Here is a 13,987-nt window from a genome sequence, read left to right as displayed (position 1 = left end):
CGAATGTCACTTGGTCCCCATAGGAGTACTGGGTGCGAAGCTGCCAACCAAATGCTGGTGATGTCAGTGGTGGGCACTGTATTTCTAGATGATAAAGCCAGTAGTACAAGTCAGTCTGTACATACCTATATGTACTTCATATGAGAGATATTACACAACAATCTCAAACTTCTTCTTATGAAATGTTCTTGTGAGAAACCATTAAATCATTGAGAAAAAAATTGATCATCTTGATGATACACTGGGTCTAGCACCTCAACTCCTACATTGCCATTTCTTGCTTGCGAATTACATCTAGCATCCACATATTGGTAGCATCGATGAGACTATTTCTAAATATTATGTAAGGAGTCTTTCTTACTTTGACAGCTAGGTGGTGACCCACTCCACTGCTTGTCGCTCTGACAGGTCAATATTGGACTGCCTACGAGCTGGTAACCCACATCGCAGTCGAATGTCACTGCGCCTCCATACAGGTTACTGATTACGTTTATTATACCATTGGTGGGAGGGTCCAGCGTCTGGCAGGCCACTCCTGATATTAAAGTACAATCAAGAAAACAGGGTCACTGTCAGTAATCAAGTATACCAATTTTGTATTTTGCCATATTATGCTGTACTACAATAATGACTCTTGAGGTATAATGTAAATGTAAGAAAAAGGTACCTTTATATTATTTTGCAGCACTTGCTATTTTTTTAAATATTTGTTTAACAAACTTAGAAACTGCAACAGCCTGATAATTTGCATAACACATCCTTCTGCATGCTTTGGGTCAATCTTTTCACCTGAGTTTGTAGTAGCTAAGCGATGCTTGGCAACTAGATGGCTAAGGTTTCTACCTGGTCAAATAGGTATTTTGACCTTCCATTCATTTCTCAGTAATTCATTAAGAAATAATAGAGTTGTAACTGATATTGAAAGACGGGCATGAAAGAATTCTAAATATGATAAATTTTGGCCATATGTTTTAATGTGTATAATGATGAAAGCTACAACACGTTTGCACATCTTGATATCTTCTAGTGATCTGTAGTTATTAGAGAATAATTGTTTTCATCTAATTAGAAAAAATTAATAACTACAGATAATTAGTAAATATCAGGATGTTCGAATCGTATCCAAAATAGTTCATGCCAATCTAGCAATATTTGTTACAATTCAATTCTTTCTTAATTCATTGATGAGAAAACAATGCCAATTTAACCAGGTAGGAAACCTTAAACAAAAAACAACCATTAACAGTATGCATCATTCATGTTACCATGTATAATCAATTATTCTTACTTGTGCATGTTGGTGTTGCATTGCTCCAGGTTTGAGTCACGTCACATGTCTGGTCAGGCGTCCCGACAAGTTCATACCCAGTATCACAGGAGAACGTCACAGTGTCGCCAACATATGTTCCTCCACTCTGAGATCCATGCAGTGGTGCTACCAGGTCAGGGCACTTCATGTCTGAAAATAGCAAAGAATGAAAATATGTCATGTTTACTGAATGGAGGATGACTGCAGCAAGGAAAAGACGTTATTTCATTAAATCTATGATTTGATCAACAGGAAGCAAAAATACGACTTTTGATGGTAAAATTTGGAGGTACGTTCTCTACCTTTAATAAATAGTCACTGTTCGAAGAAAATTGATAGTAAAAGGTTTTAAAAAATGGAGAAGGAAAATTTGTACATTAATCATCAATTAAATGATGGTTTATGGTGTAGCAGGTTTATAATCAGAAACTGTTGCATTTCGTGTCATGGGCACTATAAACATAAGTAAAAGTAGAAAGTATCCTTTCAAGTTGGGACTACACTTACGGTTACAGACTGGTTGGACTCCTGACCATGTTCCGTCCGCCATACAGGTACGTGAGGGGCTTCCGCTAAGACTGTACCCGACATTGCATGCAAACGTCACTTGGTCTCCGTAAGAGGAGCTGCCACTCATCTGACCGTTGCTTGGTGCATTAAGGCCCAGACATGTTATCACTGTTTTCAAAAGAGACAGATGGCAGCTGTCAGTCAGAATACAAATAATTCTCTCAACTAGCAACTTTGGAAACACTGTCATTGGGAGCATTATTGGTATAATGCGGTACATATTGAGCAAGTTACATCAAACTGTCTATTTCAGCATAAAAATTTTGCATAGTTATAGACTTGCAATATCTTAAACAAGAGTACTCACGTGTACATGTGGGTGGAGCTCCGCTCCACTGCTGATTCTCCTGACAGGTCAATGTCGCACTTCCAACGATCTCGTACCCAGGATCACATGTGAAGGTCACCTGGTTGCCATAGTGAGTCCCGCCTGACCAGGCGCCGTGGCTTGGGGTTGGCAGCTGGCCGCAGTCTTGTTCTGCATGGACACTTAGGGTAAGCGGTTACTAGTAAACTAAAAAATTATCCTCCGAGATGCCCAGCACTGAGGTGCAACTTCACCAACCTTTCAGCACCAAGGAGAGGGATACCACTTACTGCCATGAAGAGAGCCAATCAGCCAATCTCAGAAGACTAACCATGACCAGCCAATCAGCACCAAGAACAGGGTAATAATGGGCACTGGTAATAATGTAGCATTGCTTCTAAATCTTATCCATCTGCTTGAGTAACTGTTACCTTGCGCAAATAGATACAATGGGAACCCTTCCTCTTAATTGCTACTATCCATTCAGTACCAAGGACACAAATGGTATTAAATGATCAGAATGGACCAATCAACATATGTTAAACATTATACAGAGCTATGGACAACCAATCACCACCATGGTACCAAGTATGGGGTCATTGGTTGATGGGATTATTGTCGGTACTTTTAGGTGAGATTAACTTACTTTGACAGTATGGCTGTGTTCCACTCCACTGCTGGTCACTCTGACAGGTCCTTGTCTGGTCACCCACCAAGTCGAACCCAACATTGCAGGTGAAGGTTACCGTGTCTCCATAGAGGTTGGAGCCATTGACTTTACCATTCAGAGGGGGGTCCAAAGTCGAGCATGGTTTTCCTAACATCAGAAAAAATATAGCAGACGGGTTATTACAGTTAACAATACAATACAAAAATATCTACAGCCCTTTTGTTTTAACCTTCAGATTATTGAACCTTCAGTTCATGCACAAAATTTGTCATTGTGATGCTACATTTAGTTTCACAAGCCAAGCCAGTTGCTACATGTTTTTGTACATAGTGTAATCTAACATTACGTCATGTCTGCTTCTTTGACAGCAACCATGGTGACAGTAGTCTGGTACAGTTCATTGACCTTCTCTGTTTGGAGAAGGAGAAGAAATGGAGCAAAAGCAATATGGGAAGGTACCCACAAAAAAAACTGCTATTGTCAACAGATAAACTTTTCAGATCATGTTTAGTATCATTTGTTATATGTTGTAATATATATTGATGATGTTGAGTTTTCAAGCATGAAAATGTTTACAAGCCAGCAATTTCCATTACAAGACGGCTGAATTTTGCAGCACATATGGCCCAATATCCCAGGAACACTTTCAGTTTTCAATTGTACAACAATCTTACAATAATAATAATGTCCTAAGAAATAAATCCAAATATTTACTGAGACATGTTGGCTGTGTCCCACTCCATCTTTGGTCGGCCTGGCATATCTGGGCGGCACTTCCATGTAGTTCATACCCAGGGTCACAGGAGTATGTTGCCGTGTCACCGAGATACAGCCCTCCAGTCACTGAACCGTGGGCTGGGGGTGACGTGTCTGGGCATACCACGCCTTGAAGCAACCATAATATCAAATCAGTCACTGTAATTTCAATTTTGATGTAGGAGGGAAGAGGACGTTTTCACTGTGTTTGTTATTGGAATATTTTAGTAGTAGTGATACAATTTAAACACATATTTGCAAATTAAACTTCCGTGAATGTGTCAAGATTTACAGCATTATCCAGTATTTACCTTAATGTTCTTTTGTTCATCCATCTAAAATGTTTGCATCTTATTGAAGAACTTGAACATATAAACATTTTGGCTAGCATGTTTTGAGTTGCTACAGTTCATCTTTGTTTTTACGTCAAGACTCATTTCAGGAAATGCATGTCAACATCATCCTCAAATAATCTATGGATTTCCGCATTCCAAACTTACGGTCACAAACTGGCTGTATTCCCGACCATGTTCCATCTGCCTGACATGTCCGAGAGGGACTGCCGCTGAGCTCGTAGCCAGAGTTGCACACAAACATGACCTGGTCACCAAACAGATGACCTCCACTCATCTGTCCATTAGCTATGGGACTCAATGGTGGGCAATGGATCCCTGATGTGTATAGGGTAAGGGAATGAAAAAAAGCATTGATACCAGCATGGCTTTTGACATCTTTGGAAAATTGGGAAAACATGAAGTAAAATGGGGATTCAAGTATCATTTATGAAAAAAAACTCAAAGACAAGCAAAATGATAACAATAGTGACAACATTCAAAACTAGGTAGACGTGATATTTTTCACAATTTCCTGCTAATTGGTCTTGTACATTTATACTTTGTAGATAATTTTTTCTATCAGATTCTTCAGAGTGACAAGGCTAGCGGACAGGAGATGAAATGACACTCCTGGCTAGATGTTGTGTCCTTTTGAAAAGTGCCTGATTTCAGTTGGGGAGGTAAAAGTGCCCTTGACACAGTGGATAATAGCCTACTAACCCTATGGCTTGAAAAATGATATGGGTCTACCTTTATCATGATCATAATAACATCCCTTAGGACCAGGAGGTACAAGTTAGATAATCATTCTAATCTAACCTGTGGAATTCAAATTTAAGTGGCACAACAAATTCAAGGTAAGTGTTGCTCACGTTCACATGTCGGCTGGGTTCCGTTCCACTGTTGGTTCATCTGACAGGTTAAGACCGCACTTCCGGAGATTTCGTACCCAGAATGACATGTGAAGGTCACCTGGTCGCCATAGAAGTTTGCGCCAGACATAAAACCGTTACTGGGTGTTGAAAGTGTGGGACACTCTTTCCCTGTTTAGGATATCACAAAAAAGACAACGTCAAGTGAAAGCCACATGATTGAAAAGAAAGAAATAATGCCATAATGGCATGATGAAGATATGTGTGTAAGGTGTATGATAATTGTATCAAAACATTGAACAGAAATTTAGCCTATCGCAACATGCTCATTTCTTATAACACAGACACAACTTTTCACTGGTTAGGACAAAGTCAAGTCAGTTGTACATTGCAAACCTTACATGCAGTACAAAGCAGCGTGCGCATACATGAATGATAGTTGCTTTCTATCAAAATTTCTATAATAATTTGATAAGAATTATAGACGAGTACTTTGACAAGTTGGCTGAGTCCCACTCCATGTGCCATCGACCGAGTTGCACTGTCGCACAGGATCACCGACCAGTTCATATCCGTCATTACAGAAGAAGACCATCATACCAGTGTAGGCATTATTGCCATAAACCTGGCCATTAGTAGGTGTATCAAGTTGGGGACATTCATTCACTGCAAGTGGGAATAAATTTAAAGCTGATAAAACAACATCTTAAGACAAAACCTTCCATGTAATGTTTTTAGGGCATCTACAAAGTTTTTTTTTTATTCAGATTTCTTTAAAGAGGATGAGACGGAAAGCAGACCCTCCTTATCGAGGTCTTCTTCTCATGTACATAAACAAAATAAGGACACACATACATGGCTACAAAACGCTAAATAACAAAGTCAAGAGATAATGATAACGACATGAAATAAAACAACAAGAAATCAAATAACAACGTGACATGTTTCATATCATTACTGCACAACATGCAGTCTTTTCTGTTTGAAATCATTGTGCTTTTAAGACCTATACATTCTTTAGATTCCAGAATAAGAGTTACTGAGAATTAGATAGAATGATGAATGAAGAACATGTAACATAAGTTTTTCATAATTCCACTAGGCACCCTAAGACTATCTAAATAAAAACTTAGGCCGGCCGATATAATTTACTTTGACTTAAACGTTAAACCGTAGTTCTCTTCTAACAAACAATCAGTGACCTTCAAAAAACCAATCAGCATTCAAAGATTACATGTGTCCTCTTGACAGAGATAGAAGAAGGACAAAAAATCTTGCGAGCTCCCTCTGCCCGAATTGGGGAGTTTATCGCTTGTTTTTGTGGGGTCTTTTTATGGTCGAGAAGGTAGGCATACATTCATTTTTTGTATAAAAAAAAAGAAAAGATCTAACGATGCAGCATCTCCAGATCCCCAATTGCATCCTTTCAATTGAATATCCAGGTGTTCCAGATATTTTCAAGAAGACCTCTGTCAAGCATTTTGTATTTTTTGGGTGTATTGTTTTTGCAGCCTTAGGATACCTACTGGCAGAATTACATAGAGTTGACATTACATCATGTTTTTATTGATGCAGTAGAAAATGCCCAAGACATTATGTCCAATAGTAAAGCTTCGTTGGATGTCACTGAAACACACCAAATACTAATTTCAAAAATTAAGTAGTATTTATACCTGTACAAGAAGGCTGAAGACCACTCCACATGCCATCAGCTTGACAAGTTCGGTCAGTGTCTCCCGCTGTCAGGGTGTGTCCCGCCAAACAGGTGAAGTGCATGGTGTCCCCGTACTCATTTCCCGTTCCCGACATGGTTGCATACGCTGGCGCACTCAGAGGGGCACACTGGACCTCTTAAAAATCAGAATCGACAAATAAAGTCAGAATATGTTTAGCCACATATGGCAATAAAAAAAACAAAATGTGCTCTTCCACATAAGGTACCATACAGACTTTCTTTGCTGAAAGGAAATGATTCAAAAGTAAATAATATCATGACGTATTCTATGTCACTAAGTAAAGCATGTCATACATGGAAGTTGGACATCCAAGTAAACAATATTCAGCTGGATGAACAACAGATATTTTGTCTAAAAAGTTGTAGAGATTGAATTGTCTTTAGATAAAGCATTTCATGTTAAAACATAGTTCAGTACCAAGGACAGAGTCTGTTAGTATACCATTATTATTTCTTTCTTAATACTTTTCCTGTCAACGATAAGCAGTGCCATGGAATGGCGGCCATTAGGGACAAAGCAGAAGGGTGGGGACAAACAGATTTCCAATAAGGACGAAGAGGAACGACCGGGCAAAGTGGATTTTTTGTGCGGACAAAGCAGACGGAGTTTGGTGGGGGTTGATATTTCAAATATAACAACTATTAAACCATGCATACTTTGACAAGTTGGTGGGGAACTAGTCCATTGTTGGTTGTCCTGACATGTCTGGGTGGGGTTTCCTATCAGTTCATAGCCGACATCGCAGGCGTAGGTGACGACATTTCCATAGTTGTTTCCACCCGTCATTGTGCCGTGGTCTGGAACTGTCAGTGGCTGGCAGGTCTTCACTAAAATAAGAAACATTTTTGTCGGTGATGCATTGATATTCAACTGCAAATTTTTGAAGTGGCTTCATCAATAAGACAAACCATAAAATGCAACAATATCAATGACAATGTCAACAAGCAGATAGGATCATGTATTCACGATACACGTTTCTGATGCATGTTCTACTTGACAACCATTGGTAACACTCTTAGAAACTAACAGCGACTAAAGAAACTATACTGGAAAACGTCTTTGGCAACACATGAGGGATGGAGCCTTAACGATTGAATATGATTCAATGGAAACAGACTAGTAGTGATAAACTTACGAAATTCAACTAAGAACTGGGAATATTAATTTTGGTCAAAAAAATAAATGTCTCTGATATTGTTATACTTTGACATTAATATATAGTAATATGGACTTACATGTGCACTGAGGAGCCTGACTGCTCCAGATGCCTGTGCTAAGGCATGTACTGGTACTTTGACCAATCAGGAGGTACCCAACATCACAGGTGTAGGTTGCCGTGTTGCCAAAGAAGTTACCCCCACTCACAGCACCATTCAGTGGAGCCTGGACAGCAGGGCACTGGATTCCTGATGCAAAAGGAAATATGGTTACTGAAAATGATTTTCACAGTGTCAAATCCAATACAATATTTACGATATGGTAAAAAGAAGCCATAAAAACCAACTGTTACTGGTGATGACAATATCAGATAAGCAGATAAAATTGTGTATTTTTTTTACTGAGAGGACGTGGCAATCACTCATTTTCTGCAAGACTTTAATATTGTATGCAAAATAGGTAGTTAATACTGTTTCTGTACTGTATTGTTCTGTGATACCAGTGTTCCAATCTGGACCAGTCTGAACCTCAATCATTAGACTTTATACTTTGTACTTTGGGAATTATTCCATTTACTTACAGGCTCAGCTTATTTCTTAACTCCATGACATGTCGATCAATTTCAACACAAATTAAGCCCCTAACTTGTTTGTTTGTTTTCGCCAATAACATGATACTAGTTTTCATATGGACTAGCTGAGGAATGGTAAAGTAACTCACGAGTGCAGGTTGGGGCTACGTCACTCCATGTTTGGTCAGCCTGACAAGTTAGTGTGAAGCTTCCAACCAGCTGATAGCCGGCGCTACAGTGGAACTGTAACTGGTCTTCGTAGTTATCACCACCTATCATATGTCCGTTTGCTAGAGCACTGAAGAGCGGACACTGTATCTCTGTGAATGTATGATAAGGAACATGTTATGAATGTCACAGATGGAAACAGTCATTTGTTAATTCATTGTATCTCTCTGCACAATGTGGTATCCAACTTGGAACTAAATATATGCACACAAAAAGCAAAAATAGAAATTGAAGCTCACTTGTGCAAATTGGTTGTTTTCCAGACCAGTCCAGTGTTGATAGACAGGTTCTGTTGGAGGTACCAGTGATCTCGTACCCAGGGTCACAGGCAAAGGTCACAGTGTCCCCAACAAAGTTGGTGCCGTTGACTGTCCCATGAGTAGGTGGGTACAGGATTGCACACTCCATTTCTATATACAATAGGTTTAGTGTTAGAAAAAGACTATTGCTGCATCTACATCCTATGTTGTGATGAACTAAGGTAAGTCATTGTTACTGTATCACTAAATCATTTATAGCGTTTGTTTAGTAAACTTTGTAACTTGATGAAGAAAAAAACATGAACTGCCAATTCAGTAAGCATTTAATTAGCCTTTTTGGGTTTTTAGGCTTAGCCCTTGGCAATAGATCATGGCTAGTTGGGCAGCCCTGACTGTTTGTAAACAAATAAATAAATTAGCCTTTAATCAATCTACTTGACTGTGCAAGCAAAATTGATTGTCACCAACTGTTTGGGGGGCCAAAATAGCTAGAGCTAAATTAAAGCAATAGAGAAGAATAGCACTTTATGTGTCTTTGGCACAAGCAAATACATGACATTGAACATACTAATACAAGATGGTGCTGTTCCACTCCAGAACTGGTTGTCCTGACAGATCCGTGATGGTGTCCCGACAAGGTCATAGCCTGGGTCGCAGGCGTAGTGGGCCACATCCCCGTAGTTGTTCCCACCAACCACACTGCCGTGATTGGGGGCTGTCAGTGGGGGGCAGGTTTTCACTAATGGACAGAAACAATAAAATTCAGTCTGTAACCATGCTGATAGTGATAGGTTATTCAATTTAACACTTATTACAGCCTACGTGTTTATATAAGAGTATTTTGTATGCTAATAACCAGTTCAGCACCAAGGACAGAATCTGTGTAAGAGAGACACAGTTATATTAAATGTGTTATGCTCTTACAGGGGTAACTTGTTTTGCTTTTCAATGTGCTAAAAAAAACAATGGTACAAACTAAATATTACAAGATGATATGTTATGATATAACCTAAAAACATGATGGAATCCCACATTGCAACATCTTTTCATCATAAAACATCAGGTACCCCGTGTGACTTACGTATGCATTGTGGTGGCTGTGAACTCCAAGTTCCTGTACTGAGGCAGTCTGTGGTGCTGTCACCAAACAGAAGGTACCCAATGTCACAAGTGTAGGTGTTTGTGTCCCCATAGGAGCTGCCACCGCTGACTTGTCCATTCTGTGGACATTGTAGTGGTGCGCACTGAACGGCTAAGAGAAAAGAATACGTTTCTTTCATCATTTTATTATTACTATAATAGTGGCTTTCTTTTCATTTGCAAAGGAAAGCGTCATCTACATACCACTAAAACATAGAGTTGGCAAAACATGAGAGCAAAGGTTGAAGAGGGCTGGACTTTTAGTTAGGATGTGATACAACATCACAATCAAATGGATAGGTTCCTTAAAGAGTTGGACGTTTAAAAAAAATGACTGAAAATTGAAAAGAAATTTTAGTCACTGATGACACATAGTGGATGCTATCTGAAACGTCTCGCACTTTACAGAACCTACTTTGTTTAGTTTGTAATCTTACGACAAAGTCTCAATTTTTTTCATGTTTTGACCATTGGAACATTTTCCTCATCTCACATATTCAAAAGATATATATGGAAATTGAAGGAGTTTTGCAAAATAAAATTATGGCAAATTCCAAAAGTTGCTCTCTATATACCTCAAATACACAATTAACTGTTCTACATATCTTTATTGCTTTAAGAGGTGAGAATTAGTAGCGAGGTTACTTACGACTGCACGTTGGCACTGTCACATCCCACGTCTGGTCAGCCTGGCACGTTAGTGTGCTGCTACCGATGAGCTGATGACCAAGACTACAGGAGAACTGTAGCTGGTCACCAAACTCTATACTTCCCACCATGTTACCATTGGCTGGGGCACTCACAGTAGGGCATTTTATTTCTGTTGAAAAAAGGTAAATCGTGATGTCAATCTGATTGTGATGTTCACATTTTGGATGTCAGCATCAATCATTCCTTTGATAATATGCACAATATCAAACATAATCTGACTCGTATATTTACGTGACACAGGGTAAAGAAGAAGAAAGCAAGAACAGCACTATATGGGAAATGATGAATATTACCTGTATTCCCTTAAGCTAAGATGAAGCAAACTATGCATGAGCATCTACATATTGAATGTTGTCAACAAAACTGCTGTCACACATTGATAATGTAAATTATATAGATGTCAATCAAAACTAACCTGGAGATATGCTGTAAAGTTACCTCTACCAACTGGGGGCTAGCCAAGAGGGAAGAAACCAAAATCGCAGAGTAGGAAAAGCTTGCTGTCATTTGTGTCACTAGGCATTGGAGGATCTAAGCCTCAAAGTTCAATCATTAGTATGTAAAACAGGTTTGCCTACTTGTACAAGTTGGTTGTGTGCCCGTCCAAGTCCTAGTTGATTGACAGGTCCGTGAGATGGAACCGCTGGTAATCTCGTACCCAGTGTCGCAGGAGAAGGTCACAGTATCACCGACGTAGCTTGTCCCACTGATGGACCCATGCACGGGTGCATCCAGTGTGGCACATTCCATTCCTTTTAAGTAATTGTACAGTCAAATGAATTGGATATCACATACCATAATCAGGTTTTTGTCACACCTGATAAGTTTCCAGCTATGACAGTATCAGAGATACAATGTTCTGGGTTGTCTGGCATTTAGAGGCAGTTTTATTTTGAAACGAAAGTAAATAACTCAAATATTCAAAATATTTCCTAAAGAAGATGGTAAAATATATTGTTCCATATTCAATCAACAAAAGAAGATGATGATGAAATTTCTACCAAGTTCAACATAATATCCTCCATATATACAGAGTTTCTCAAAATTAATAGATAACATGCAGGGTTTGATCAGTTTTCTCACTGTTGGTTTTAACCATAGTTAGATGGCTGGCCACTGACCACTGACTGGTAGATAGCTTGCAGTGTCATGACAAAGTGGGGCAGGTTTCAGCTCCCTACCATTTAATTTGGAACTGCAGGGGCATTTTTGTCAAGACATTCTAAAGAGGATAACTGCAGAAAGGATTGACGGATTGGCATCATTTTAGGCATGCAGGTAGCTTGGGCAAAGATGTTCATAATGATATGCATTTATGCAAATGAGGACTTAATTCGCATAATTAATGAGGAAATTGTATAATTCCATTGTTTGTAGAACTGGACTTCAATAAATATAACACTTGTTAATTATGATAGGTGGAATATAAGCAGAAACCAAATATGGAAATGAGGAACTTGTTTGTATAATTTATGTAAAAATTACAAAAAGACTTTATGATTAATGATGCCAATATAATTGTGACATGTGTACGTTAGTCAATGATGAACAACATCATGCATAGATTATGTTTATGTGTTAGTCAATTGCATTTCATGGAGGTATGAGGTCACCGAACTCTAGTTGGTTATTGCTCTACAAAGTCTAAATACAGAAGTGAGTGACTATACGTACTTAAACAGTATGGTGGAGGGCCTGACCAATGCTCATTGTCTTGGCAAGTCTGGGCGGAGCTCCCTATTAATTCGTAGCCTGGATCACAGGCGAATGTGGCCACATCCCCGTAGTTGTTCCCACCAGTCACTATCCCATGGTTTGGAGCCGGAAGTGGCTGACAGGTCTTTACTAGTAAAGAAAATGTTGCGATTGATGCATTCAACCACGTCAGTAAGCAAAAACTCTTAGTACAGTGTAGATCTGCATACATGTAACATTACACACTTTAACTCAGTAGCAACCAGAACTGCATAGCATGTCGTTATATGAAGAAGGATTTATCTTTCTTATGAACATCATATTAGCTCTCACAGAGAATGTGTAAAGATGTTGAAACTAAATATCTAAATATATAATTTAGTTTTGTTGTTGAGAAGGATTTTTTTTCAAAACAGCAAGCATGGACACTCCAAATTTCAGGAGAACATGAGGACCAGATTGCTCGCAATGCTTCAGAAGAGTCCTGGAAGGTCACATGCTCTAAACAATTGGATTCTCAGTTATCCTGAGGAGGACAGTTTTGGCAGTAATACGCTCGGTGTTTTCTTGATTATTGCATTATTTCTAACATTAGAGATCAGCCAGTGTTTGCAGATCCGTAAGCCTGTCCAAGGTGATGGGGTAATTTTTCGGTGAAACATATGCTGGAGTCATTTCTTGACTTTCAGGTGACCAACAAATACGTCCAATGTTTGTCACTGTGTGACAGGGACTTAACAGAACAACATAGTTACAACCTTTTTTCTCCTTCCCTGAGAGAGCAGTTATTGTACTGTACTATGAGATTCTATCGTGTGGTGCTCACTTGTGCATGTAGGAGTTGCAGCACTCCACGTAGCAGTGCTTAGGCAGGTGGTGGTGGCTGGACCAATCAGGAGGTACCCAGGGTCACAGCCACAGCTGGCCGTGGTACCAAGCACAGTTCCTCCAATTATAAAGCCATTGATCAGTTGCAAGGCGGGGCACTGCGCCGCTGAAAGTATGTACCACATTTTTAAAGACATAAAGTACAGTACTGATGTAACTTGAAGGTTATATGTCTTTGGATAACGTCAACTCCCTTACAAAAATTATGCTGTTCCCCCAAGGACACCTCTTGAGAAAAAATATGGTGAATTTAATTACGCTTTAATGTTACGCTTCAAATATACATGTCATATATTTAGTCTTGAGAAGGCCTTGATAACATCATTTTGGGGAATCAGTAGAGTTGACATTGCAGATGAATACTTCATAGTTTATTTTTCATGTATCAATTAATATTAGGCAAATTGAAGAAGATTACCTACTGACAGAAAAAAACTGGGCAAACAACACAGTACTGTTTATGTTCTCAGAGGTTTTTATATTTGTTCAAAATCATAACACTTCAGATACATTCTTCCATTGTATTACTACAATGATAGAGAATTGTTTAATTGTGAACATAAAACCCATCAAAAATCACCTTTTCCCTCTAACCGCAAGATTATTAAAGTCGATCCAAAAATAGATCAATTTACAGTAACTTACGGCTACAGTTCGGCACCGGTCCACTCCATGTCTGGTCACCCTGGCAGGTGAGGGTGGTGCTGCCAACCAGCTGGTAACCATCATTACAGATGAACTGCACCTCGCTCAGGTACCGGTTTCTCCATGCATTCCCCAT

General features: G+C 39.2%; 1 protein-coding gene across 1 annotated transcript in view; it reads right to left on the bottom strand.

Moving 5' to 3' along the window:
* The window catches only part of LOC118415113 (sushi, von Willebrand factor type A, EGF and pentraxin domain-containing protein 1-like), a gene marked incomplete at its 3' end in the record, with an annotated part of 22,864 nt that overhangs the window by 7,651 nt on the left and 1,226 nt on the right, over positions 1 to 13,987 (bottom strand). Inside the window, exons 3-25 of the mRNA XM_035819510.1 lie at positions 13,852 to 13,986; positions 13,145 to 13,312; positions 12,298 to 12,468; positions 11,202 to 11,375; positions 10,562 to 10,732; positions 9,854 to 10,024; positions 9,341 to 9,511; positions 8,815 to 8,922; positions 8,434 to 8,604; positions 7,791 to 7,961; positions 7,212 to 7,382; positions 6,493 to 6,669; positions 5,336 to 5,485; positions 4,820 to 4,990; positions 4,113 to 4,283; positions 3,595 to 3,741; positions 3,229 to 3,266; positions 2,833 to 3,064; positions 2,187 to 2,357; positions 1,817 to 1,987; positions 1,289 to 1,459; positions 362 to 535; positions 11 to 84 (exon numbers count right to left, since the gene is read on the bottom strand). Of these exons, the coding sequence (XP_035675403.1) occupies positions 11 to 84; positions 362 to 535; positions 1,289 to 1,459; positions 1,817 to 1,987; positions 2,187 to 2,357; positions 2,833 to 3,064; positions 3,229 to 3,266; positions 3,595 to 3,741; positions 4,113 to 4,283; positions 4,820 to 4,990; positions 5,336 to 5,485; positions 6,493 to 6,669; positions 7,212 to 7,382; positions 7,791 to 7,961; positions 8,434 to 8,604; positions 8,815 to 8,922; positions 9,341 to 9,511; positions 9,854 to 10,024; positions 10,562 to 10,732; positions 11,202 to 11,375; positions 12,298 to 12,468; positions 13,145 to 13,312; positions 13,852 to 13,986 (3,629 nt within the window). The remainder of the gene's footprint in view (positions 1 to 10; positions 85 to 361; positions 536 to 1,288; positions 1,460 to 1,816; positions 1,988 to 2,186; positions 2,358 to 2,832; positions 3,065 to 3,228; positions 3,267 to 3,594; positions 3,742 to 4,112; positions 4,284 to 4,819; positions 4,991 to 5,335; positions 5,486 to 6,492; positions 6,670 to 7,211; positions 7,383 to 7,790; positions 7,962 to 8,433; positions 8,605 to 8,814; positions 8,923 to 9,340; positions 9,512 to 9,853; positions 10,025 to 10,561; positions 10,733 to 11,201; positions 11,376 to 12,297; positions 12,469 to 13,144; positions 13,313 to 13,851; position 13,987) is intronic.

Source organism: Branchiostoma floridae, chromosome 1 (assembly GCF_000003815.2).
Source record: "Branchiostoma floridae strain S238N-H82 chromosome 1, Bfl_VNyyK, whole genome shotgun sequence".
Classification (NCBI taxonomy): domain Eukaryota; kingdom Metazoa; phylum Chordata; class Leptocardii; order Amphioxiformes; family Branchiostomatidae; genus Branchiostoma; species Branchiostoma floridae.
The sequence above is the reverse complement of the archived record's forward strand: the minus strand, read 5'-3'. Positions and strand labels throughout refer to the sequence as shown.